This window comes from Equus asinus, chromosome 1 (assembly GCF_041296235.1).
Source record: "Equus asinus isolate D_3611 breed Donkey chromosome 1, EquAss-T2T_v2, whole genome shotgun sequence".
Classification (NCBI taxonomy): Eukaryota; Metazoa; Chordata; class Mammalia; order Perissodactyla; family Equidae; genus Equus; species Equus asinus.
In genome coordinates, this window is record NC_091790.1 from 125,300,182 (window position 1) to 125,326,106 (window position 25,925).

Below are 25,925 nucleotides of genomic sequence, written 5' to 3' on the forward strand. Positions count from 1 at the left end.
TTTAATTCTCTTCTTCCCTTTAAGATATTTCCTTAATGCTCTTCAAATATAACTTTAATTTCGAGCCAAGTCTCATTATAGAAAATGAGGCTCTCTGGGGAGAACCGGCCTCCAGTCCTTACCTGGCATCCCAGGATCAGCCTGATTCTCTGGTCCCCAGAAGGCAGAATGATTCCTCTTCTCCGTGTTTGATGACACAGGGGGCTGGTTTGGAGCAGTGACTTTCTGGGGCTTCTCCAACAAGGAGCCCCTTGTGGCATCTTCACTCGGTCCTGTGGTTCAAGACTGGGCAGTTGCTGTGCGGGTCCCCATCTTCCGGTCAAGGCTCACTGAAGCGTGGAAGAGCTGCTATTAGTTGTTGGGTTTCTTTTTTGAACTTTAACTAAAACCACTAAATTTGTAGTAGACTTAAAAGTCGTGGATATTTGGGAAAAATAACCTATGCATGTAAGACGTGTTGGAGCCCTAGAAAAATTTCCTCTCTCTCGTTTTCAGATGGGTCATCTGTTCTCTCTTCTTCCAATAATTGACTTTCTAAATGTCACACATAAACTGACAAAGACAAAATTTAAACCTAAGCTTTGAGTCTTCATCTTTTCTCAAGCTAGAACTTCCCGGAATTTTTTGCAGCTTCTCTGCTTCGTTCCGGTAACTTTTCTGTACGTGACATTATAAGACTGGTTTACAGCTCTGACTGAGCCAAACTCTAGTATGTCATAAATTGTCTAAAAAATTTATCAAAACAAAATGTTAACTCACTCCAGTTTTTAAAAGAGCATGTGCTATACAGCATTTTTAGGACTGGAAGAATCTTTTGGAAAATTGAAAGCGATTTTTGAAAAGTGTAAGCAATATCAAAAATTTGACATTTGTCACTCAAACTAGAGACTCATAGTAAATTCTCATTTAATTTAAAGCACAGCTGGTTCACATACAGTTATACCTGAAACCGGGCAGAAAAAGAAGAACATTGAGTTCGCATTGTCTCATGAGATTACAGACATCCCCTCCATCCCCTGGCCTGAAAATGCAATGCAGCTGACACACAGTGTTGACAGAGAGCTTCATCAGACCCATCAGGACACTGCTCCACTCCATCACAAGCCAGCGAGGTATCAGTGCAATAGCTATCATCCCAAAAGAAGTGGTAGGGTGAGCAAACGCTCAAGTACCCTGTTTATAAACGAGTCTCAAGTCACAGGAGGTCAGGGAAGTAAGACTTCCACTGGGCCAAGGTTAGCAGAGACTAATGTGAGATGAAATGCCTTTGAGTGTGCATGAGAGGCAGACAACGAGGAAACACCTAACAGTTGGAGCTGGATGGAGCAATGGGTTCTGGAAAGGTTAGTAAGTCTCCTCTTGGCCCTCCTGACTTAGTTCTCAGGAATCACCCTGGGCTCTTCGTCTCAGGGCAGTTCTCAAGCCGACACGGCCTAAGAGGTGGGAACAGAGAAGCAGCAGCCCTGGGCTCCTCCATCCAGACCGTCTGCACGCTGTGTCCTGCAGTCTTGTTTCCTAAGTAACAATTTTTACTGAGATAAACTTTCTTCTATTAAACCCTATTGGTTGACTACCTTACATCCTTGGTGCTGTAAAGAATAAAGAGAATCTTTAGGTACTAGCCGGTATGAATTAATTTTCTTCAAATAATAAAATGGCCTCCTTTTTGGAGCTCTTAGGAGGTTTTAATCGATGGTGTAATTCATAGGAGCTACAAGGATTTTCTTGAAAGGCATTCCCCCTCACCTCCCACCACACTCCAGATTCAGCCAACTTTGCAAGAGCTGGGTGACTGTCTGGCACCGGTAATGAAGATTAAAGGTATTAGGCTAGAAGCAGGTCATGAAGAGTTCCATAATTCTCCAGGGACAGAACGGATTGGACACTTCTCTCAGGACGTGGGAGAGTGGTAAACGATGATATTCTACTGAGACAAATGGCTGAGCATACTGTACACACCCAAGCCGAATCTTTGATACATATCCCGTTAGAAAGCTGCTAAATTAAAGGCTGGGAAAGGAGTCCATCTGGGTGCAGGGCAATTTGAAGCTATCTTGATCCAGGAGGAAGGAGAGGGTAAAGACACGGTGGTAGATTCCTGAGAAAGAAGAGGAAGCAAAGGGCCTCAGTTATGACTGAGAACTTGGGCCTAAAAGAGAGCTTGCTCCAGTCACAGGGAAGGAGTGAGGAGGAGAAGTGGAGGGGACCTCTGTGTCCAAGCAGGACACAGCTACTGCCCACATTTCTTAAATTCAGGACGTGAAAATCCTAAATATCTCAAGGTTTTACTGATTCCTTGGTAGTTCTGGAGACTGATCCAGATTTGTAACTTATCCATCTATCTCTGGATTAGTGGTCTCCAAACGTTTTTGACCATGCATCTCGATCAATAATATATTAGAGAACATGCATCTCCAATGTGTAAATAATATGCATATACTACTGTACCAACATATTGTACATCTTATAAAATATACTGAAAATTTAGGAGATTAAAAATTGACAAAAATATAACTTCCGGTGTCTTCTTTTCTATCCTAAAAATGTCTTGGCCATCTGTAGGGATCCTATTTGGAGACCACTGCTGTATATGATGTGGGAAGTGCTTGTTGGCTTGCTATTGGAATAGGCTATTCTTCCCAAAGCTTGAAAACATGCAGACATTACAGCCGAAACAGAACAAAGTTGTGCTCTCTGTTTATCCCTGAAGGTGCCACCCTTGGTTGCCATTACAGCTGAGTCATTAACTGCAAGATCACTATTTATACTAGAGGAGAGGGAAACAGCTTTGGTTTTCAATGTCTCTCTGTGGGGTTTCATTAATTGTAATTCGCAGTTGTTATTGCAGTTTAACCACTGGGTGATTCCAGATCACAGTTAGGACGACAGCCTTTGTTTATTTTCTCTGTGAAATTACATGCCCAAGTGTCCCCTCATCAATAGTGATTGTATCACTCTCTGCCACTTCAAATACATTATCATCTTGGAGAAAGGCTAGAAAGGACAATTGACAGTTTCCCTTGGAGCCTGGAAAATTGGCCTGAGGAAATAAACAAGGGCAGACAAGTGGCTGGTGAGGGGTCAGCCGTCTGCTTAGTCCACTGCAGGCCCTTCCTCCCTCTCAGGGACCTCGGCTGTATAAAAGTGATCCTTTTTTGATTTCTGTAGGGGATCATATACAATGTATATGTATCATTTTCAAAAACAAGAGGACCAAAGAAGGCGGCAATTAAGACAGAATTAAACTGCTTATCTTGCCATTTCAGGAATCAAAGGGAGAAATATTTTTGGACTGGGCCTTTCTCTTACTCTTCAAATCCTCTCAAAACGCACCATGGAGACAGTGGGCCACCTACAGAATTAGCCAGGATTAGAAGCCTCTAAAGTAGAGAACAGAGGGAAAAAGGGAACTTATTCTTCCCTCTATGGCCCAACAAATTCTACTTCTGTGTCACTGTTTTAGAATATGTTTACCACCAGTTTTCCCTACTCTGCCCTCATTTCTTATTATGCCTCTAATACAATGTAATCAGAGCAGAATCATTTTTTATACTGAAATTTAAAAATGCTTTTAGATATAAGCAAGCTGCTTCATAGGAAGAAGAGCTAGAAGCGTGAAGAAGCAGCTTATACAAGCAAAGGACTGGGGCCCACTCGGCTCCTAACAGCGTGTGGACACATATAGAAACAGAAACAGAAGAAATACAGGAAGGAGCCCACCTTTCAGGCATTTCCCAGGGACTCCACTCCCCACGTCCCGCGTCAAAGCTATTCCTGGGCACTCCTGGCCTTTCTTACTAGGGCACTTTGAACAAGGAATCTTCGTCATCTTCTTACTTCCAGAAGCACCTACGTTCTAAGACTAGAAACTCAATGAATGTTTGATGGATGAATGCACAAAAGAGTGAGTAGAATGGCAAATCACAGGAAGGAAGATGGAGACAGAGTTAGAACAGGAGAGGAGAAAGAGAATAAGACATGAGATCTCATTGTTCCCAGAGCAGGACAACATTCCCTGAGAACATGAGTCAACTGTCTTGGCACTCGGCCATAACGCAGAATTTCTGCAGACCAAAGACCAGCACTGTGTCCCTCTGGTTTCTTCTCCTACTGCCCTTCCCTTCTTTCCAATCTAGGGGAGTTTGTAAAAGTGTGTAAAAAAAAAAAAAAAAAAAAAAGAAGTATGTAAAAGCAGAGACCACTGGACCAATGGACACCGTCCTCTGGGGAAAGCCAAACCGGATTCTCATTTTAAGTGCACACTGATTCCATGACTCCGTCATCAGAGAACACACACTGAACTTGCACGCCCTCAGACGCCACAACTTTCGCACTACAGAATGTGGACATTATCAATCTGAAATTTCCATGTCCATATAGTGAGACGAGTCCTACGGTCACATATCAAGACCACAGACATGAGCTCAGGGCCTCATCTGCAGTCTTCTCTGACTCCCTCAGCCATACGACAATCCCTCCCTCCTCTGAACTCCAGGGCACTTCGTCTACACCCCCTTGTCGCCTCGCCACCTTCTCCTTGCGATTGATAATAGGGGCCCATCCAGTCCCCTCAGCTGGAGTCACGAGACCCGAGGACAATGTCCTCTGCGAACTCCTCCCAGGGCCTCACTCCGCGCTCCTCGCCGTGCGAAGGCCTCACAATTCTTCGTTCGTTTGTTTATAGACAAGGGAGCAAATCTCTTCTGACTGCAGTTCAGTGGCACTACTGGTCAGAGAGACCCCACAGATACTGTACGTCCCCAGGTGCTGAGAACGCACCGCAGAAGTCCCCTCTCCTGAGGGCTCCTTTGTGCTCTGCAAGGTGCTAAGGGCTTTGTCTGCATTTTCCCCTTTCAGCCCCCAGGGGGACCCTATCAGGGCGTGATCCTCTTCACAGCTGAGGAAGCTGAGGCTCCCAGATGAAGTCCTTTTCCCACGTTCGCCCCGCTGGGGAATTGGCGGAAGGAGGTTTGCACGCAGCCCGTCTGATCCCAAGTCCGCGCGCACAGTCCCTGCAGAGCCCACCTCCCGCCCGGCGGAGGGAGGCCGTCCGGTCCTTGTTCCAGAAGCGTTTCTCGGAAGGAGCCCAGGCACGGCTGACACACAAGCCAGCCGCCGCTGTGGTCAGGAAAGGCAGGACGCTTCCTCACGAAAAGAATCTTGAGGGCACTTTGGGACCCCTCTCCCTGGTCTAACAGGCGAATCTGGCGAGCGAGCTGCACAGGCTCAAAGCCAGTGCAGAAACCCACGCTGTTGGTGAAGCAGCCGTGCAGCCTCCTCAGCCGTGTGAGAACGACCGTGCACCCCCACCCTCGTGACGGAAGCTGCCAGCTGCACAGACCCACAGACCGGAAAGACAGAGGACGCCTGGCTCTCACATTTCCCAGCTGCTTTTCTTTCTTTCTTTCTTTCTTTGAGGAAGATTAGCCCTGAGCTATCATCTGCTGCCAATCCTCCTCTTTTCGCTGAGGAAGACTGGCCCTGAGCTAACATCCATGCCCATCTCCCTCTACTTTATATGTGGGACGCCTGCCACAGCATGGTTTGATAAGCAGTGCGTACGTAGGTGCACACCCGGAATGACAACTGGGGAACCCTGGGCCACCAAAGCGGAACCTGCAAACTTAACCGTGGCGCCACCTGGCTGGTCCTCAAGCTGCTTTTCTGAGAGATTGAGGGGAAAAGTGACAACCGTGGTCCTCACCTCCCTCCACATGTGGGGAACACCAACATTGCAAGGCTTGTTTGATTTATAACCAGAAAGTTCGTTTCCAAAAAGGTGAAGTACCGTCAGAAGAATGAATTGGATGCCTGGTGCCATGTACTTAAAATTTTTTTATTATTATTAATTTTAGCTGGACTTATGAGGAGCTCCACCTAAGAATGACTGCGGTGACAGCTGTCAGCTGGTGCAACCAGGGTCTGCTGTGGGCATCAGCCTCCTGGGCAGGCTCCGCCCATGCCAACAGGGCTGAGCTGTTTTAGCTCCTCAGTTTCGGCTCCTCAGAGACTCAGCCTGCAGACTCTGACCAAGGACACAGTTACACTCTCTTCAGGCCTCTGCAGCCTACAAAGGGATGAACACCTCCTTGCAGGGACAAGGTTGGGAGTGGGGGTCCCAAAAGAACCAAGCGAGGGGGATTGTGTGCTCCTGTATGACGGAGAAGAGGGTGCAGAAACTGGGCGGAGAGAGGGTAGGGAAGAGGGCACGGACGGTTAGGAAGCGTGGGGGGTGTCAGTAAAGTGGGGGTGGACACACACGGGGCGGGATGCAGGTACTGCATATAAGGCAGGGCGGACAGGAAGGTCGCTCTGTGGGTCCTTTGCCTGCCCCACCCTCCAATCCCGGATCGCTAAAGTCCCCGGGGCTTGGCAGGAGGAAGGAACCTGTGCGTCACCCGCATCTCCCAGCAGAGAGAGAGTGCCCTCACCTTGCTCCGTCGGGCGGGGCCCGCTCCCGTCTCCCCAAGGCTGTTCCCGGCCCGGATCCTCCGGGGACCTCGGTGTTCCCAAGCGCGGGGGCATCGCCCGGCGGCCTCGGCGCAGCCGCTGCGAGTCCCGCTCCCGCCGCCCCGCCGGTCAGGGCACCGCGCCGAGCTCCGGCTCAGAGAACTTCGCTTGTGGTTCAAGTCTGCAGACGCCGCGACATCTGCAAACAGCACCTGGTGAAAGGGAAGCAGCGAGTCCCTCGGTCCCCTCGCCGCAGCCGCGATCGCTCCTCGGAGCGTCCGCGTCCCCGACCCTCGTGCGGAGAACTGATCCGGCGGCCGGGGGACGGTCCTCGGCGCCCCCGCCCCATCGGGACCGGGACAGAAGGGCAGCCACCACCGCGGACAGGTCTCGTCCAGGACGGCGCCCCTCGCCCGCCGGCGTCGGACCCGGAGAAGGTGTGGAGGGGAGGAGCGGGGGGAGGAAGCCCCAGAGCCGGGCTCGTCCTCCCGAAGCCCCCGACCCTGAGACCAGGCTGCGACCGGCCCGGGGACCCACTTGCGAGCCAGTTGCCGGGCGGGGGAGGGGCTGCCGCTGGAGAAGGAGAGGACAGAAATCCCTAGACCTTCTGCTCTGACCTTGCTCGTCCGGTGCCCTCGGAGGAGTCTGGGAGCCGGCAGGTGGACAGAGACCAGCAATGACGTCTGGGGTTTCTTGAGGCCTGGGCTCCAGCAGGATGGTTGGAATCCATGCTCACCCCGTCTTTATGACAGAGCAGGTGCTGTCTGTCCTCAGTGAGTTTGCTTAACATCCGGTGCACTTGGTGAGAGCGAATCTTAATCATTTGAGAGGAAAGAGTTTGAGAGGTTAGGAGCGGAGAGAGGAGGAGGGAGAGAACAGGGCATGATGGAGGGGGAGAGGGAGGGGGCAAAGAGGCAGGAGAAGGGACAGGAAGTCACTTGGTGGAAGGTGGGGAGAGGAGCTCGCTTCGCCTCCAGCAGCCTTGCTCACAGCAGAAGAGGTTTTTGCAGTGGGTAGGGAAGGAAGAGAGGTTAAAGTGAATTTTGATTTTTATGTCACATTTTTTCTTTGAAATAAGTAACTGCATTTTGATTACTTCCAAAATATTCCTTTGGTTTAATTGTTCTTCCCATTGGTTTCCAATAGGTCTTCCTCAGTTTTCCTGGAGTGAAGAATTTGGGGGTGCACACTGGTGAAGGTTTATAAACACGCCCAGCCACTTTTGCGAGTTACTCTCCTAAAATGTCGCTGCCATCTCACACTGCACGTCTTCTTTGGAAGATTCTGCTGCTGATAGAAGCCTGGAACATTCTGGGCCATGGTGAGTGTCCTGGGATCTCCAGACCTGGCTGGGAGGGGGAGAAGAGGAGGAAAGGGAGGGCTTCACCCAGGTTTCAGCAGGTGAGCGCCTGTCCATGTGCTCTCACCATGGCAAGGGTGTGGTTTAGCTAGAGTGGCTCCCGGGTGTTCCTCACACCCAGTTCTGGGGGTGGACCCCAGCCTCAGGCACCCCGCCAGGTACTGTGCTCACATGTTGCAGCTGTCCCTCTCCTGCCAGGTCCTACCTTCTGCTCCAGGAAGCCTTTCCTGAGTCCCCAGAACCCATCAGGAATTTGGCATGTGTCCCATAGTGTCTTTTTTCCTTTCTGTTGAAAGTCCTGTCTGTTCAGCTAGATTTTAAGCCCTGGGAGAACACATACTGTCTTGTACATTTTGTACCTCAGAACTTGGTAGATGTTGCTTAAAATATTTGTTACATGAATCCTCCTGGTAACAGTACATACTCCCGAGGGGCTCATGGTATCATGATGTCACATCTAAGTATTTTCTAAACCTGAGGCAGGTAAAGGTGAGAAAGGAGTAAGGATGCAGGGGGCTGGGATGGGGACTTCTCCCCCTGCAGCCCGGCCCTTAGAGCAAGTCCCAGGGCCACACCTGCATCTTTCTCTCACAGATGCTCACTTTCTTTGCCTCAACCTCACTGTCAAATCTCAGGCCAGACCTGGACAGCCCTGGTGTGAAGTCCAGGGCTCAGTGGATAGAAAGCCTTTCCTACGGTATGACAGTGACAGCAACACGTTCAGACCTTTGGGTCTCCTGCGGGAGAAGGTAAATGCCACCAATGCCTGGACAGACTTGACGCAAATGCTGTGAGAAGTGGAGCAAGAGCTCAGGATGGTCCTGCCTGTCATCAGACTGGAGAAGAACAGGACCAGGGGTAAGTATGGGAAGGGGGAGGGGAGATGGGGACAGTCAGCAGGAGAGGAAGGAGCAGAGCACACGCAGGGAAGGGGCTGGGCTAACAGAGCTGAGCAGGGGTCCAGCCTCAGAGATGAGGTGGATCTAATGGGCAAGACAGGGCAGGTCACGGAGGAAAGAATACAGGCCCCTCAATGTGCAGAGACACACTTGACCTCCTGGGAGATGGTGGAGCTCTCAAGAGCCCAGGATGATGTCTTTGTGGGGGGTTTCAGGTATCCCCACCCTGCAGGTCAAACTATCTTGTCAGCGTGAAGCAGAACAATGCACTGCTGCGTCCTGGCAGTTCAGCATCAATGGACAGACAGCCGTCTTTGACACGATGAGCATGAACTGGACAGTCATTGATCCCGGAGTCAGAGGGATCCAGGAGGAGTGGGAGAACAGCCAGGACCTGGCAGAGCATTTCAGGAAGATCTCAGCAGGAGACTGCAGTCACTGGCTGAGGGAATTCTTAGAACACTGGGAGAAAGTGCTGGAGCCCACAGGTAACTGAGCAGGGGCAGAGGATGGGGTAGCTCTCTGTAAGGCCTACTGCCTCCCCGCGTGGATGTGAGTCTGTGTGTGTGTTTGAAAATCTGACGGATGGATTGATTGATTGATTTCTGGTGGACTTCCTGTCTGGAGAGTCAGCGACTGCCACAGGACTTCCCACCATCCTCCTTTCCCATCCCCCCTCCCTCAACACAGGAACTCCCTCCCCCCATTGACCAATGATCCACTCCTTCTGGATGCTAGATGGTCCTCAAATCTCTCTGCATCATTGTGCTTCCAGGCCTTCGTTTCTCCCTCTGTTTTAGTTATTTCTTAACCAGCTAAAATGTCCCTTCTTAAGAAGCCTTCACCACCTTCCCAGACAGAACTAAGCACCCCAATTCTGTCATCCTCAAAAAGGCCTACCCACAGTGAACATGTCACCCCGTATGGTGATCAGATGGACATCTGCTGTCTCCCTCAGCAGAAACATGAGCTCCACAACCCCTGTTCATCTTTATCCCCTAGGACCTGGTAGAGTGGCTGTCACCTAATGATTCAGTAAATATATGGGGGGACATGTGCTGCCTGGGAAAGTAGGTGTGAGGAAGGTATGTGTATTCTTAGGTTTGACAGGGCTTTTCCTTTTTTCTTTGTTTTAGAACCACCATTAAAGGCCCCAGATACCTACCCGTCTTCATGTATGTGGATAATTGCTGGGATCATCCTTTCCATCTTCATCGGCTCAGTCGTAATTGGCACGATCATCATGAAACCTACGATGAGAAGAAGTACCAGGGAAGGTGAGAAGAAGTACCAGGGAAGGTGAGAAGAAGGCTGGCATCTGGCTCTTGGGGAGGATGTAGTCTGGTAAGGACTGGGGAGAGGCGAGCCATGGTCTCACCGCAGCCCTTGTCCACTGCTCCATCTCTACATAGAGACCATGCACTTTCACTGCAGGGCTGGGGATTGCTCTGTCGTTGGGTGGTAGAGCCTGGTATAGGCAGCGCAACAGTGCAGTGAGGGGACAGGCAGACCAAGAATCTACTCCTGCGTGGGGCAGGGACTGAGATCCAGAAGGCCTGGGGTGGGGTTGTCATCTTCTAGTGATCTAACCCAAGGTCCCCAGACCCTCAATGAAAAGTTTCCTTGCTCATTGAGGATAGCATGATTTAGCTCAACAATTTCTCTGGTATTGTAACAGCCGATCCATCATCTGAAGCTTCTTCTCTGGGCCATGAGGAGGTGACATTAGACCAACCTTTGGTGGCACAACATGACTCTTGTTGACAGTCTGGCTGCCAATCTGATATGCAATCTTCTACTCAGAGGTGAGTTTTCCAGGAAGCTGGTGAAGCTCAGCTCCAGGACCCTTCACTTGCACGAGCTCCTCTCCTGCCCTAGAAGGGGCCTCGCAATGTGCTGACAGGGTCATTTTGAGAAATTTGCAAAAGTAGGATATTTGCTGACAATTATTAGGACAGCCCATTTTACTCTGACCCTCTTTCCATCAGACTTCCCTCTGTGGCAGGTGGAACTGGAGCCACTGCTGACATTGTTTTATTCAGTTAAGAGGAAGAATAGTTAGGAATATATTTATTTTGGTTTAATGAGATGTGTCTGTGTGCTCACACTCAAATGTACAGATAAATTATTGCTACAGAGAAACCACAAGTCAGCTATGCTGACTGACCAGATGTCATAACACAAAGGTACAGAGTCACAGGTTGAAATGACGTGTGAATTAACTTATCTGTCAACGTGTTAACATGGCATATGGTGCCTGGCAGAGTAGAAAGGATAAATAAAGGATGAAACATTTACAAATGGAGCACTGTATGGAAATCCGTAAAGAATAAACTGCTATGCAGAACCTGGATGGCTCTTATAGATAGGATGTTGAGGGGGAAAGGTCATACACAGAGAATATATACTCTACGGTTGCATTTATAGAAATTTCAGAAACAGACAAAATTGATCTTTGGTAACAGAAGTCAGAATAGTGGATATCTTGAGTAATGATCTATAACTTGATCTGGCAGGTGGATTCAATTTTTAAAAATACATCAATCTGATTATTAAAGATTTGTAGGGATGTTACATTTCAACAAAAAAAAATGTTTCAAAAATTTTACAAGTAGAGGTTTCGGTTTTCATTCATGTCTTGACAAACTGGGAGTTCTCTCTTGCAAGAATATACTCAAAGAGGAATTAAATTATAAATACATTATACCCTTTTGTCTGGGGAGAATCAGACATACACTCACACATATATATAGAGACAGACAGACAGAAAAAAAGAGACACAGACAGAAACACAGACAGAGACAGAGACAGAGAGAGCCGTTATATGCCAGACACAGTGCCAGACTTCCACCAGCTAGTCCTCTTTCTCCATCACCTCCCTAATACTAAGAATTCATTTCTTTCTTCCGTTGCTTTCAGCATCCTCATAGTGTCCTCTCCAGGTTGGCCAAGGCAGACCTCAGATGTTTCAGGAGAGCACTTTAGAAAAGTTGGCAGCTCTGAGGTTAAGTTACATTCCTGGGGCTCTCTGTGGAGTCCAAAGTTAAGATTCCCTCTGATGACAAAAATAACCTCCAACTGTGATTCAACGAGGAGCAATGTTACTGATGTAAGAAATGATTCCACCCTTTTAATTGCTTAACCAAGGTTCAGTCAGTCTCTATTTTAAGACTGGGCCCTGAAGTGAAAAGTTACCCTACCACATAATAGTGTCCAAACAGGCTTAGCAAATAGGACTGAGTCAGACAAGGACCGCTGCCCAGAAAGTGTCCATGTGGTGGGTGGTATGGTGGCCGCAGGTACAGGGAATGTATCTACCTAGACTTGGGTGGGGCCAGTCTACATGGTGGGTGCAGCTCTGCTCACAGGATTCTTATGTTAATGAGGTGGCTTTTGGACCACACTAAGGATGAGAGCTGGTCACCAGAAAAACCAACCATGTCATTAGAGGGTTGGAACTTTCAGTCCTGCCCACCAACCTCAGGGGAGGGGAAAAGGGCTAGAGATGGAATCAATCACAAATGGCCAATGATTGAATCAATCGTACCTTTGTAATGAAGCCTCCATAAAACGCAAAAGGGTGGGGTTTTGAGAGCTTCTGGGTCGGTGGAGGTGCTGGGAGACCGGTGCTCTGGGAGAGGGCATGGAAGCTCCGTGCCCTTTTCCCTCCCTTGCCCTGTGCATCTCTTCCATCTGACTGTTCCTCAGTTATATCCTTTTATAATAAACTAGTGATTTAGTAAGTAAGATGTTTCTCTGAGTTCTGTGAGCTATTCTAGAAAAGTAATCGAACTCAAGGAGGGGTCATTGGAAGCTCCCATCTATAGCTGGTTGGTCAGAAGCACAAGTGACAATCTGGACTTCCCACTGGCATCTGAAGTGGAGGGTGAGGCAGTCTTGTAAGGCTGACCTGGAAACCTGTGCGATCTGATGCTGTTTCTGGGTAGACAGTGTCAGAATTGAGCGAAATTGTAGGACACTCCACTGGTTATTGGAGCATTGCTTGTTGGTGTGGGAGCCCTCCTCCCCCACACTGGTGGAATTGGGTGCAGAACCCTTTTAGTGGAACTTTGGTACGGCAACTTTAGCAAATTAACACCCATGAGATAAAAAATTAAAGGTGTCGATATCTGCTAAGGCCTCACAAGATGATTGCAAATAACAGCCTGGGAATTCTTGGGATATTGGGAGAAAATGATGGACTGACATGTAAATGAACAGGGTGGAAGAGGAAGGGTGAGGGAGTGAGCAGGAGAGGGGGCTTCCTTGGTGTTTTCTCTCTGGGAGTCAGTCTGGGACAGACACAGGCAATTCCCACCCACCTCCCTTAGCCATCACTCCTCCCAGCATCTCTTTATCTCTCTACTGTTCCCTCCCCCACCAACTAGTTACCTAGTAACCAGGGCATGCCTGCTTCTGGTCTGCCTCTAGGGTAACTACCAAAACTTTCTAAAGAGGTTTTAACTAATAAATCAATCGTGGAGATCAAAGAAAATCATAACAAATTACTCAACCCAAAAGAAGGCAGAAAAAGAAGAACAAAGAACAAGTGGGACTAACAGAAAAGACCAGTAAGACTATATACTTAAATCTCACCATTTCAATAGTCGTAGTAAATGTTAGTGACCTAAACACCATAAGTAAAAGCCAGAGATTGTTGGATTAGGTAAAAAGTCAAGACCCAACTCTATCCTGTGCAGAAGAAACCCACTTTATACATAAAATATAGCTAAGTTAAAAGGAAAAGAATAAACATGCAAATAATAACAAAAGGAAGCTAGAGCACTGTATTAATAAACATCAGACAGTAGACTTCCAAATAAAATATCACCAGGCATGCAGATGGTCATTATTCAATGATAAAGAGATCAATTTACCAAGAAGATGCAACAATCCTAAATTTGTATGCACCGAATAAGAAAGTTTCACTGTATATAAAACAAACACTGAAAGGAGAAATAGACAAATGCACAGCTGTAATTGGAGACTTCGACACCCCTTTCTCAGTAGTTGATAGACTAAGTTAACAAAAAAATCAGTATAGATATAAAAGACCAACTTGATTTCACTGATATTTATAGGACGCTCCACCTATAACAGCAGAAAATACATTGTTTTCAAATGCACAGGGAACATTTACCAAGATTGGTCATTTCTGGACCTTAAAATAAATTTCAACAAATACAAAGGATTGAACTCATGCAAAGCATGTTGTCTGACCAAATGAAAGTGTCCAGTGACAAAAATAATGCAATTTAATAATAAGTTTGATGTCGTTTACTCAATAGACTGAGAGTACAGTGCTTCACCAGCAAGGAGCACTGTTTCTGAGGGATTTGGGGCAAGAGTGAGTTTATAGGGGTCAGAAGAGGCAACGTGGAAACAGAGCGTGGTTGGGTAGGAGGTCAGGGATTCCTTGCAGGGCTCTCAGGTCCAGCTTTCCAGGGTCAGGTGAGCTAAAGCTGAGTTGAAGGCTGTGATTGGTGTGTTAGGTTTCCTTGACAGTGAGGTGTTTCCTGTTGGTGCAGACTGATGGGTTTAGATTTGTGCCTGGGTGGGGCCACTGGGGTGGCCTCCATTTCGTGAGTCCTGGTATATAAATTAGCTTTATCATAACTCTGATAAAATTTGATTATCAAAGTTTGATAAAGTTGATTATCATAACTTTGATTAACTTTATCATAACTTTGTTATATCTTAGACACGTTTGCTATAACTTCGAACTATTTTCTTTGTCCTTATAGTAGCTTATATTTTAAAAGAAAGCTCTGAACTCCTATCTAAAGTAAAAGAGACATGGAAATATTTTTTCTTGTTGTCACCTTTTCTTTCATCCTCATAGCAGATTTGGATAAAATTTTAATACTTTAAAAAAATTACCAGGAAAAAGAACCTCATTTGTTTGGTTTTTAAATAGACTGGTTGTATTTTACCTTCTTCTCCATTATCCTACCACACCGTCCAGCTTTGCCAGATCTCATCTCACTTTGTTTCCTTTGCAATGTCTGTTTGCATAAATGTAAGAGTTTCTGAAAACAGAGGAACTTGCAAACCAGTCCTTTCTGCCATTGTGGTTTTTCAAATGTATTTTTTCCATCAGTGAATGGAAAAACAAACTTAATATAGGTTATGGAAATGCAATTTTACCTTAATAAGAGCAAGGAGAGTATGTATATTTTTAACAAATGGGGTTTACTATACATACGCTGCTACCTCTTGCGTGTGTCACTTGGTGATGTAGCGAGCAGATACACAAATGCAAGCTATTCCATGGCAGGATTCTACCAAAAGCTACTGAGCCAGCCCTCTGCTTGTCCAGCTGTAGGATGTTTCCAGCTATTGCTTTTGCAAAAAATCCTGCAATGACCATCTGTATGTATATTTTTCCAAACTGGTGTGAGTGTACTTGCAGAATTAATTGCTAGAGATAGAACTGCTGAGGAAATGAGTGAGTTTTTAATTTAAAAAATTTCAAGCAATTTCAAAATTGACCAAATGCTATATAATGTGAATCCTCAGCTTGGCAGAGCGTGGAGGCTCTTTAGTTGGCAGGAGTAAAAACTGGGTCTGGAGGACATTTTGGCAATGTGCACAAAAAAACCGTAAGAATGGCCAAGCATAACCTACAGAACTGTAAGATATTAAATTTGTATCATTTTAAGATACTAAGTTTGTGGTAATTTGTTCCAGCACCAAGAGAAAACTAGACAGACATTATAAAAGGTGTCCAGTGTGAGGGATCAGAATTTGCCACCCCAAAATGTGTCACTTTGCCTTATTTTTAAGGTCAAAAGACTCTGAAAGAAACTTTGACCTTTCCCCCAACTGCCTAAGAGCATTTTAGATAGAAAGTCTGTTCCAGGAAGGAGCTAATACGGTGAGACAATACAGTGTAATATAAACGGGGTCTGATAGATAATAGAGAGGAATCTAACAAGGGCTTTTTAATCACAGTCCCCTCCATCCGAAGCCGGTACCTGAGGGTCTCTGTAAACATTCAATAAGAATGTGATTCCCTTTTGACCTTGCTCCCAACGCAGACGTAGATGAAAAGAAGTTAATCTCGTTAATTTGCCGTTTTCTTTTTAAAAGTTTATTTTGAAAACACGAAGAAGGTTGAGGGTGGTAGGGAGAAAATTGATTGCATTCCCCTGAAAAAGACAATTTCAGGAAGGCTGGGGAGGTATAGATATTGTATATATGTATATATATTGTATATATATGTATATATATGTATATATATGTATATATATATAACTTTATAGGTTTTGTTTTGTTTTTTGTTTTTATTTTTATTTTTATTTATTTATACATATACATATATATATATATAGCAGACATTTAGTTCTCGCTATCTTCTATGGCTGGCTCAACACGAAGGATCCCAATTTTGAAAGAAGAAAAAGCACGTGAGACAGAATGAGCGAGAGAGCCAGAGCCCCGCGTCCCCCGCGCTGCGACCACCTCAGAGCCGCTCACAGCGGGGCTCCCCCGCACCCGCCATGGCAGCCGTCGCTCTGTCGCCAAACGGAGAAAAAAACCAAAAAAAGCGCCCAAACAAAACCAAATGGAAAAGTAGTAAAAGATTTTCACAGATGAAGGAGGCCCCTTTCATTCGATTCCCTGAGCCTGCTGCTGCCCGGCCTTGGGGCTGGAAGCTGGGTGCGGGGCGCATCCCCAGCGAGCGGCTCGCCGTCTGCGGCATGCGGTCCAGGCGGCGCTGCAGTCCGGCCGGGCGCCTGCGGGCGCGCTCGGACCCCCTCGGGCGGCCTCTTGAGCTCGCTTCCTGGAGTCCCGGGCCTTCGTGTCGTCCCGCTGCGGGGCGCTCCGGGCTGCTGGGGCTGCTGGTGGTGTGAGTAGTAGGCGGCCGCGGCTGGATTAGGATCTGCGGCGGCTGCAGCGGTTTTCTTTGGGTGATGAGGAGCACGTGGTTGCCACAGCGGGTAGGTATTGCCCCAGCTCTGGGGTGGGTACTGGTGAGGAGGGGGGCCCCCAGCATGAGGGGTAGCCCGGGCGGGCCCTGATTGAAGGGCCCGGGGTTGAAGGACCACATGGGTCCGGCAGGGCCTGGTGCCCCCAGGCAGAAGGGACCCTCACTCTTCTCCTCGATGAGCTGCTTGGCGCGCTCATTCTGCTGGGGTGAGCCCCGGATGACGAACAGTTTGAAGCTGGGGTCCCGGCTGGGCGGCAGCTGCCGGGAGATCCCTACCAAGGCGCCTGTCTGCTGGTTTAGGGCTTGTGCGTTCTCGCCACCTCAGCCAATGACCAGCCCGCTCTCGTGATTGGGGATGGAGAAGGTCGTCTCCCCGCCAGGCAGGCCCCAGTTGCCCTGGCCCCTTCCGCGCCCCTGGGGCCCTGGGGTATGCCGGAACCCCCGGAGGGTCTGGGGGACGGGCTCTCGAGGCTTTGGAGGAGGTCATTGAAGATCCGCGCCGCATGCTCGCACCGGTCCGGGGGCCCCATTAGGTGCGTTATCTTCTCAGGACCCGTCCTGTCATCTTGTTTCAACTGCATCCACCCACCGGCGTGGTTCTGGATCTTCTTGATCCATCTCTCCGCTGCGGCCGATGACCATGTCGACAGAATGCCTTCGCACTGGCACATCAACGCCCCCGCCCATCCAAGATCTGGTCATTCTGGTCCCCAAAGCCGCCCTGGTCATGCTCCCAGAGGTTGTCCATCACTATCTCACAGGCTTGCTGACCTTTGTAAAGATCCGGATGATCCGGAGAGGTTTGTCCACATTTGTGTGCTGGGAACCATCTTGAATGAAAATCACCGTCACTCCAGCCTGCTCCTGAAGTGATGACCAGGCCAGCCTTCCACACAGGGCTCATAATCTCCTGCAGCGTGCTGTTCTGGTGGCCTTTGGCATTGTTGTGGAACTGTCTTGGGGGCCTCCATGACCCTTGAGAGATGATGTCATCCAGCGTCATCTTTCTTTCTGGAGAGATTCTGGGGCTCCTGTCAAGGACACCTCACTAGGGTAGGCAACCGAGAGTTTCCAGCCTGAATCCTCATGGATTCTGTTGATCTGTTCGCCTCCTCTGCCAATGATTAGTCCCACCCTGGTCTGGGACCCTGTACTCTTCTGTCATTGATGTCCTGGGGGGAGATGGATGGGTCCAAGTTGAGCACTGATGGAGTTTCCCTGGGAAGCGAGTTTCTTGCTCTCCAGTTGCTCCCCGTCTTCTAACTGCCTCTTTTGGCCCCTAAAACTAAAGCCAGGAGTGCTGTTATTCACCCTTGGGGCAGCGTCACCTCCAATTTTGGCTGTGATCTGAGGGGCTGGCCGCACAGCATCAGTGAATGCGTCCTTGTGGATCTCCGGGTCACCCCCACCAAGCAGCTGCAAGGGACCCCCAGCTGAGCGCCTGCCTAGGCAGCTGCCACTGCACGCCACACCCACCCCCATCTGCTGTGCCCAGCAGGCCTGGCAGAGGGCCTCCTCCAGTGCCATGGGCTCCACCGCACCCACCTGCAGCTGTAGGCTGGGCCTGGTGCGGAGGCTGAAGCTGAGGAGGCTTAAGTGGGAACAAGGCCTGGCTCTACCTGACCCAGGAGCCCCTGCTATTTTCTTGTTTAACCTGAGGGGTGACTCAAGGGTCACAAGGATTTATGAGCTTGTTTTGAAGAAGAAAAAGAACGCCTTCAAGGAAGTTATGATCACCAGATAACCAGTGCCCAGCCGCAGTTGATGCCAGGAGTCAGATTGCCCAAGGGCTTATCTGGAATGAAAGAAACCCGAATTACCCCTTTGTTTCTCCAAACTCCTCTTGCCAGGCCCCTTAGGTCTGTAAAGTCCCTGCTTTCTCCTCTTGCTGAGGCAGATTTTTTTTTTTTTTTTTTTTAAGATTTTATTTTTTCCTTTTTCTCCACAAAGCCCCCCGGTGCATAGTTGTGTATTCTTCGTTGTGGGTTCCTCTAGTTGTGGCATGTGGGACGCTGCCTCAGCGTGGTCTGACGAGCAGTGCCATGTCCGCGCCCAGGATTCGAACCGACGAAACCCTGGGCCGCCTGCAGCGGAGCGCGCGAACTTAACCACTCGGCCACGGGGCCAGCCCCTTGCTGAGGCAGATTTGAGAGAACCTATCCTCCTGCCTTCTCATTGTGGCCGGTTCAAATAAACCTTTCCCTGTCTCCAAGCACCCCTCTCTCAGTGATTGGCTTGCTGTGCGTGGACCACAGGAATTTGAGATTAAGAGGTTTGGTATCACATCTCTCACTGTCTTTGCAAAGCACTGCCAGCATTTCTTTATCAAACATTTCCTTTTCCATCTCCACGTGAATTGTCTTTTTCCCCTTTGAAGTCCCAAACCACTACCCCCGACATCCTCCTTTGTCTTTAGCTGAAGATATTTAAGGTGATGGCTTCTGTCATTTTGGTGAACTACTCTGATTTCCTGGCTTTCTCCCATGTTTTCACATTATTAAACTTTCTTTGATTTTCTCCTGTTATTCTGTCTCATGTCAATTTAATTCTCAGACCAGCCAGAAGGACCTAGAAGGTAAAGGAATAGCTCTTCCTCCCCTGCACCAGGCAACAGAAATGCACAAAAGCCATTCGAAATTTCAAAAGGCAGATTTTGCAAAACTTGTGCCTAAAAACAATCCTGGATAATATTGCAGAAATAGCTTTTAAGGGCCTATTTGGAGAACTCTGACAGAAAAACAGGGCTCATCAGGACAGTAAGTCAACTACCAAATTTTCCATGCAGTGGTGTCCATTTTTCAAAATAATAACACTCCACATTTATTGAGACTTTACCTGTGACAGGTACTGTGCTAGCACTTTTCACACACATACTCACTACTTTTCACAATCACCCTGTGAGGTACGGACTCTTCAGTCCTCTTCCAGCCCAGGAAGCAGGAGGACAGACAGGTCTGGGCAGCCACTGCTGCCAGAATCCAAACCCAGGCAGCCAGCTTGGAGCCAGCTCCCAGCACCCAGGTGGAATCCTTGCTTTATGTTTTCTCTCATTGCAAGTGGTAAAATTTATTTTATATATTTAAGGTAAAGGTTAAATAAGGAAGGCAATGTGCTTGAGTGAAAAACAATGTTAAAAGAACTGATGAAGAATTTATATGTATAACGGAATAGTACTCAGCCATAAAAAGGATGGAATCTTGCCATTTGTGACAACATGGATGGACCTTGAGGATATTGTGTTGAGTGAAATAAATCATAGAAAGAGAAATGTTGTATGATTTCACTCATAGGTAGAAGATTAAAAAAAACAATAGCGAAACAGAGAGAGAACAGATTGGTGGTTACCAGAAGATAAGGGGGATGGAGGGAGGGTAAATGGGTAAAAGAGTACATTTATACAGGGATGCATGGAAACTAGACTTTTGATGGTGAAAAAAAAAGAGTTGTGCATGGTACTTCAAAATGATGGCTTGTCCTTTAAATAAGAAATTTATTCCAAAGGGCGTGAAACCAAAATTCGAATTTATGTTTAAGCAGCCTTTATATTTGACAAAGCTCTTAAATTCAGGCACTCAAGAGATCTTTCAGCCCAGTGTCTCAATGTTACAAGCAAAAAAGAAAAAAAAAAAAAAACCCAGAGAAGCCAAGAAAATGAGAGTCAAGATCCAGGATTCTGGTTGTGGACGTTGTTTTTCCATCAGGCACATGGTGTTCATTGTTTGAATTGGTGTCATAAATGGCCAGTATGAGAATACAATGTGCCTCAACTCCACACTACTTCATGACCTCTTAGTATCTGTTTGCAGAGAAGATGGAGGAATCCGGCTGGGGAAGGACATCTGGGTGATTAGTAACCTCATAATCACAGCCAAAGGGTTCAAATTAATGAATCGATATCAACCTTTGGGTAGACCTTTAGTGAAGTGCCTCCAGTCTCTCTCCTGGGCCTTCTCATGGTCCATATTTTAAATCAGCCTCTGGGATGAAGACAGAAGGCAAGTTCATGATTTACAGATGATACAAAGCCAGATGGGATAAGAGCGTGGTAGATGATATCATCAAGATCTAAAAGCTTCACGATGTGATAGATCAATGGGCCGAGAGAAGATCAAGAGCCAGCAGTAAGGGAGCCTGTACCGTGAGCTTGTCATCACACCAGGAGCTTCAAATTCTTTGTTTCCCTTCATCCTCGCTAAGGCCATGGGAAGTAAGGTTATGCAGTTGTTAAAATAGTATCATGAGTGATCTGAGGCTTAAAGAGGGTGGTGGCTTGCCCTGAGGTCAGACAGCCAGTAGGTGTTGCCCTGGTGATTGTGTTGGTGCTCTTGACTGTGCTATATTTCGCAGGCAGAATTGCATGAGAGAATTAATGGCAGTTTTACAATACTTATGATTATACAGGGAGATTATAACATATAAAAAATATAATATAGAGAGATTAACAAGAGAAAAACAAACAGAAGCTTATTCACACATATACCTCATGTACATGTGGGAAATACCCAGGGAAAAATGAGTAACTCCCTGAGGGGGCTTAGAATTCAGGATGAAATACCATCTTTATAGGGAAGGGATGGTGAGAGAGGCTTCTTAGGGGAGAGTAGATGATTCTTAGGAAAGATGAATGGGCCCTTAGAAGACTAGATGGGAGGTATGACAGTTTGTGACAAACTCTGAATGAATGTGGGGTCGACTTCCAGTCCCCTCTCCTGTGACAGGAGTCAGCCCTCCCTGGTTGATGAGACCCCTGGGGAGGGGTTTATGAAAACTGAGTTCCTTTTGGAGGATCTGTTGTTAGGCTGATAAAAGGAATTCAGAGAAAGTCTGCTTTTCCTGTTTCTCAAGTGCCTACAGCTCAGAATAATCAATATGTCCCAGTCGTATGTGCTGGGGGTGGCGTATTCTGCTACCCTCACACCATACACAAAAATTAACTGGAAATGAATCATATATACATATAAGATAAAAGTATGACAGTATTAGAAGAAAACATAGGAGCGAATCTTTGTGATCTTGTTTGCAAAACCTTCTTAAATACACCAATAGCACAAATGACAAAAGAAAAAATAGATTCATTTGACTTGCTCAAAATTTAAAACATTTGGGCTTCAAAGGACACATCAAGAAAGTGGAAGACAACGTCCAGAATGGGAAAAAATAATTGTAAATCATATATCTGATAAGGAACTGGTATCTAGAATATATAAAGAACTCTTATACTCAATAATATAATGATAAATAACTCAGTTTGAAATTGGGCCAAGGATTTGAACAGACAATTCTCCAAAGAAGTATCTCAAAGGCCCAGAAGCACATGCAAAGATACTCAACATCATTAGCCATCAGGGAAATGCAAATTAAAACCACAAAGAGAAGGGGCCAGCCCAGTGGCGCAGCGGTTGAGTGCGTAAATTTTGGTTTGGCGGCCCGGGCTTCGCTGGTTTGGATCCCGGGTGTGGACACGGCACCGCTTGGCAAGCCATGCTGTGGCAGGTGTCCCATATAGAAAGTAGTGAAAGATGGGCATGGATGTTAGCTCAGGGCCAACCTTCCTCAGTAAAGAGGAGAATTGGCAGCAGATATTAGCTCAGAGCTAATCTTCCTCAAAAAAAAAAACTCCAAAACACACAAAGAGATACTACGTCATACACACCAAGATGTCTGTCATCCAAATGACAGACAGCAACAAGGGTTAGGGATGATGTGGAGAAACTGGCAGCCTCCCGTATGGCTGAGGCAGAGCGTCTGGAGGTGGAGAGTCAGTGTGGGTGACAGTGAGAAGTGAGGGCGTGCGTGTGTGCTGGGGGAACACTTGTGTGTCTATGACTCTGAGGTTCAAGAGTGAAATGTGGGGGCCATTACTCTGAGGAGCAGGTCAGGAACGTTGCTAGAGAGGCCTGGGTGGTGGCTGCTCCCTCTAACTAGTGTGGGCCTTCGTCCCAGGGTGTGGGTTGCTGGGTGGTGCCACCAGGGTTTGCACAGTTTGGGATTGCTAGGTGAGCCCACCCACACCAACGGGCTGAGCTGGGTTGCGCTCCTCAGAGAGTTTGCCCAGACTCTAAGCCCCGTGTTGGGATTCTAAGCACAGGAGGGCTTGCTGTCGCTCACTGCTCTCTGCCATGTGAGGACACAAGGAGAAGACAGCTGTCTGCAAACCAGAAGGAGGGTCCTCACTACACACGGGATCTGCTGGTGCCTTGATCCTGGACTCCCCAGCCTCCAGAACTGCGAGAAACTAATGTTTATTATCTAAGCCACCCAGCATATGGTACTCTGTCATAGTAACCCGAGCTGACAAAGATAGATGGATAGAATGAATGGGACAGCTGTAAAAGTGAAGGGGGAGAGGGGGCTGAAAATATTAAGTCATAAGAGGAAACCTGGAGCAAAGGTGACAGGAGGAATTTCAAAGTGTCACCAAAGCTTTGTTCTTAGACTAATGTTCACAGCTCAAAAGTCAGAGTTCCAAGACTTTTTCTTTTTTGGGGGTGGGGGGGGTGGGGGCGGGGTGTGGTGAAGAAGATTGGCCCTCAGCCAACATCTGTTGCCGATCTTCCTGTTTTTGCTTGAGGAAGATTGTCAGTGAGCTAACGTCTGTGCCAATCTTCTATTTTATGTGGGGTGCCAACACAGCATGGCTTGACGGCTGGTGCTAAGTCCGCCCCCAGGACTGGAACCAGGCAACCCCAGGCACCAAAACAGAGCGTGGGAACTTAAACATCACACCACCAGGCCAGCCCCCCAAGACTTTTTCCAATGACAAACAACTTGGCTTTTCTTGAGGTCTTTGCTCCAACAGAACTGTTGGACTCTGTCATAAAACTCATCTGTGTTGACAGACAGGTGCTGCCTGTGTTCAGCTGGTTGGATTAATTTGAGTGAACTTGGTGAGAGCGAATCTCAGTCATTTAAGAGGAAAGAGTTGGAATGGGCTAGAGGTGGGAGAGGGGAGACACTATGGGAAGATGGAGCTGGCATGGGAAGGGAGGGCAAAAGAAGCGGGGAGGAGAGGGAGAGAGGAAGCTGGTGGGAGGTGGAGGGCAGAAAGGAGCTCACATCACCTCCAGCAACCCTGCTCACACCAGGAGGGGTTTGAGGAGAGGGGAGAGGGGTTATTCAAAGTGAATTTTGTTGTTTAATGTCTGCTTTTTCTTAATAAGTTATTATATTTTCAATACTTATGAAACTCTCCTTTGGCACCACTTTTCTTCAGCTGGATTTCAAGAGGTCTGTCAGTCATCTGGGAGTGACGACTGTGGGCAGTTCCCACACACAGCTGCGTCTTGCCAGTGACTCTCCGCAAAGTGCTCAGCGGGAATGTCACTACTATCTCACACTGCGATTTTTCTCTTGCCACTACTGCTGCTGGTAGAAGCCTAGAAGATGCCAGGCCATGAGTGTCTTGGAATGGAGAGAGCTGGCTGGGAGGGTGAGGGGGTGATATGTGTGGTTTCACCCAGGTTTCAGCAAGTGGACACCTGTCCATGTGCTCTCATCACGGGGAGGGTGTGGTTTAGCTGGCGTGGCTCCCAGGTATTCCTCACACCCAGTTCTGGGGGTGGACCCCAGCCTCAGGCACCCCGCCTGGTACTGTGCTCGCATGTGGCAGCTGTCCCTCTCCTGCCAGGTCCTACCTTCTGCTCCAGGAAGCCTTTCCTGAGTACCCAGGACCCACCAGGAATTTGGCAAGTGTCCCATGGTGTCTTTTTTCCCTTTCTGTTGAAAGTCCTGTATGCTTAACTAGATTTTGAGCCCCAGGAAAACAAACACTGTTATGTATTTTTTGTACCTCACAACTTGGTAAATGTTGCTAAAAATATTTGTCACGTGAATCCTGCTGGCAATAGAATGTGCACCCGAGGGGTCCATGATTTCATGTATTTTACATCAAAGTGTTTTACTAAACTTCAGCCAGTTAATGGTGAGACAGGACAAGGATCCAGAGGATGGAGGGGGCTGGGATGGGGACTTCTCCCCCTGCAGCCTTGCCCTTCAGAGCGAGTCCCAGGGCCTCACCTGCATTTTTCTCTCACAGATGCTCACTCTCTTTGCCTTGATCTCATTGTCAAATCTCAGTCCAGACGTGGCCAGCACTGGGTGTGAAGTCCAGGGCTCGGTGGATAAAAAGCCTTTCCTTCAGTATGACAGTGACAGCAACACGTTCAGACCTTTGGGTCTCCTGCGGGAGAAGATAAACACCACCAATGCCTGGACAGACTTGACGCAAATGCTGTGAGAAGTGGAGCAAGAGCTCAGGATGGTCCTGCCTGTCATCAGACTGGAGAAGAACAGGACCAGGGGTAAGTATGGGAAGGGGGAGGGGAGATGGGGACAGTCAGCAGGAGAGGAAGGAGCAGAGCACACGCAGGGAAGGGGCTGGGCTAACAGAGCTGAGCAGGGGTCCAGCCTCAGAGACGAGGTGACCTAATGGGCAAGAAAGGGCAGGTCACGGAGGAAAGAATACAGGCCCCTGAATGTGCAAACACACTTGACCTGCTGGGAGACGTGGATGGGTCGGCTCTTGGGTTTGGATCCCAGGGCAGAACTAGTGCCACTCATCAAGCCATTGTAACCCCAGACTCTTGAGTGTTCCAATATCTCCCAGAAGGTCAAGTGTGTCTCTGCACATTGAGAGGCCTGCAACTAAAGAGGCATTGTCTCTGCCTCCTAAACCACTTTGACCTGTTTGGGTGGTTACCCTCTGGCTTGGAGTTATTTCATGATCACAGTTCCAGGCCTTACTAATGATTATTGTTCTATCTTTGCCACCTTTAAACTGCTAATGATTTGTATACCACGATGTTGTATGTCTGTCTCTACTGCTAGAGTGATGATTACTCAGCAACTTGAGATGAGCGATCAATCTTGCAACTCTGGGCAAGCAAAGGACTTGATCTTTTTCCAGACAAAGACTATGTCTAAGACTTAATTCCTGACTGCCTCCTTATTGCTCAGATGTGGTCAAGCCCTCTGACTGCATTACCCATACTGATGGCTGACTAGCTCTGTTTCTCCCCTATGTGGTACATGACATCCCAAGAATGAGCCTTCCTGACAATGAAGGAAATATCTATCTATCTGTCCATCTATCTATCTACCTATCTCTCAAATCTTTGAGCTATGATGCTTTCTGCCGAGAGATCTTGATCCAAAGGGCAAATGTGGACAGTGACAGCAAAGTGGAATAGCATATGTCAGGGCTTCTAAAATGGAGCTGGGAGGCCATTAACGAAGTGAGGCTTATGTGCGTACACCACATCTCTGCCCAGATGGAATGCGACTT

General features: G+C 47.7%; 2 protein-coding genes and 1 pseudogene across 3 annotated transcripts; 1 reads left to right on the top strand and 2 right to left on the bottom strand.

Moving 5' to 3' along the window:
• Positions 1 to 5,815: 5,815 nt before the first annotated feature.
• Positions 5,816 to 7,770, bottom strand: LOC106837314 (uncharacterized). The gene is made up of 3 exons (XM_070517121.1): positions 7,718 to 7,770; positions 6,432 to 7,191; positions 5,816 to 6,067 (listed from the first exon to the last, which is right to left on the bottom strand). Exons 1-3 carry the CDS (start codon positions 7,768 to 7,770, stop codon positions 6,053 to 6,055), a joined length of 828 nt encoding a protein of 275 aa, XP_070373222.1. The 3' UTR covers positions 5,816 to 6,052.
• LOC106837206 (retinoic acid early transcript 1E-like) lies at positions 6,756 to 15,887 on the top strand. 2 transcript variants are annotated; one of them, XM_070507204.1, is made up of 6 exons: positions 6,756 to 6,887; positions 7,597 to 7,771; positions 8,405 to 8,668; positions 8,925 to 9,197; positions 9,846 to 9,986; positions 10,388 to 15,887. In XM_070507204.1, exons 3-6 carry the CDS (start codon positions 8,626 to 8,628, stop codon positions 10,471 to 10,473), a joined length of 543 nt encoding a protein of 180 aa, XP_070363305.1. In that variant the 5' UTR covers positions 6,756 to 6,887; positions 7,597 to 7,771; positions 8,405 to 8,625; the 3' UTR covers positions 10,474 to 15,887. The 2 variants fall into 2 exon arrangements, with proteins under 2 accessions (XP_070363305.1, XP_070363312.1); XM_070507211.1 differs by having other exon boundaries at positions 8,446 to 8,668.
• A 162-nt stretch (positions 15,888 to 16,049) lies between these two features.
• LOC106837313 (far upstream element-binding protein 2 pseudogene) lies at positions 16,050 to 19,265 on the bottom strand (annotated as a pseudogene).
• Between the last annotated feature and the right edge of the window lie 6,660 nt (positions 19,266 to 25,925).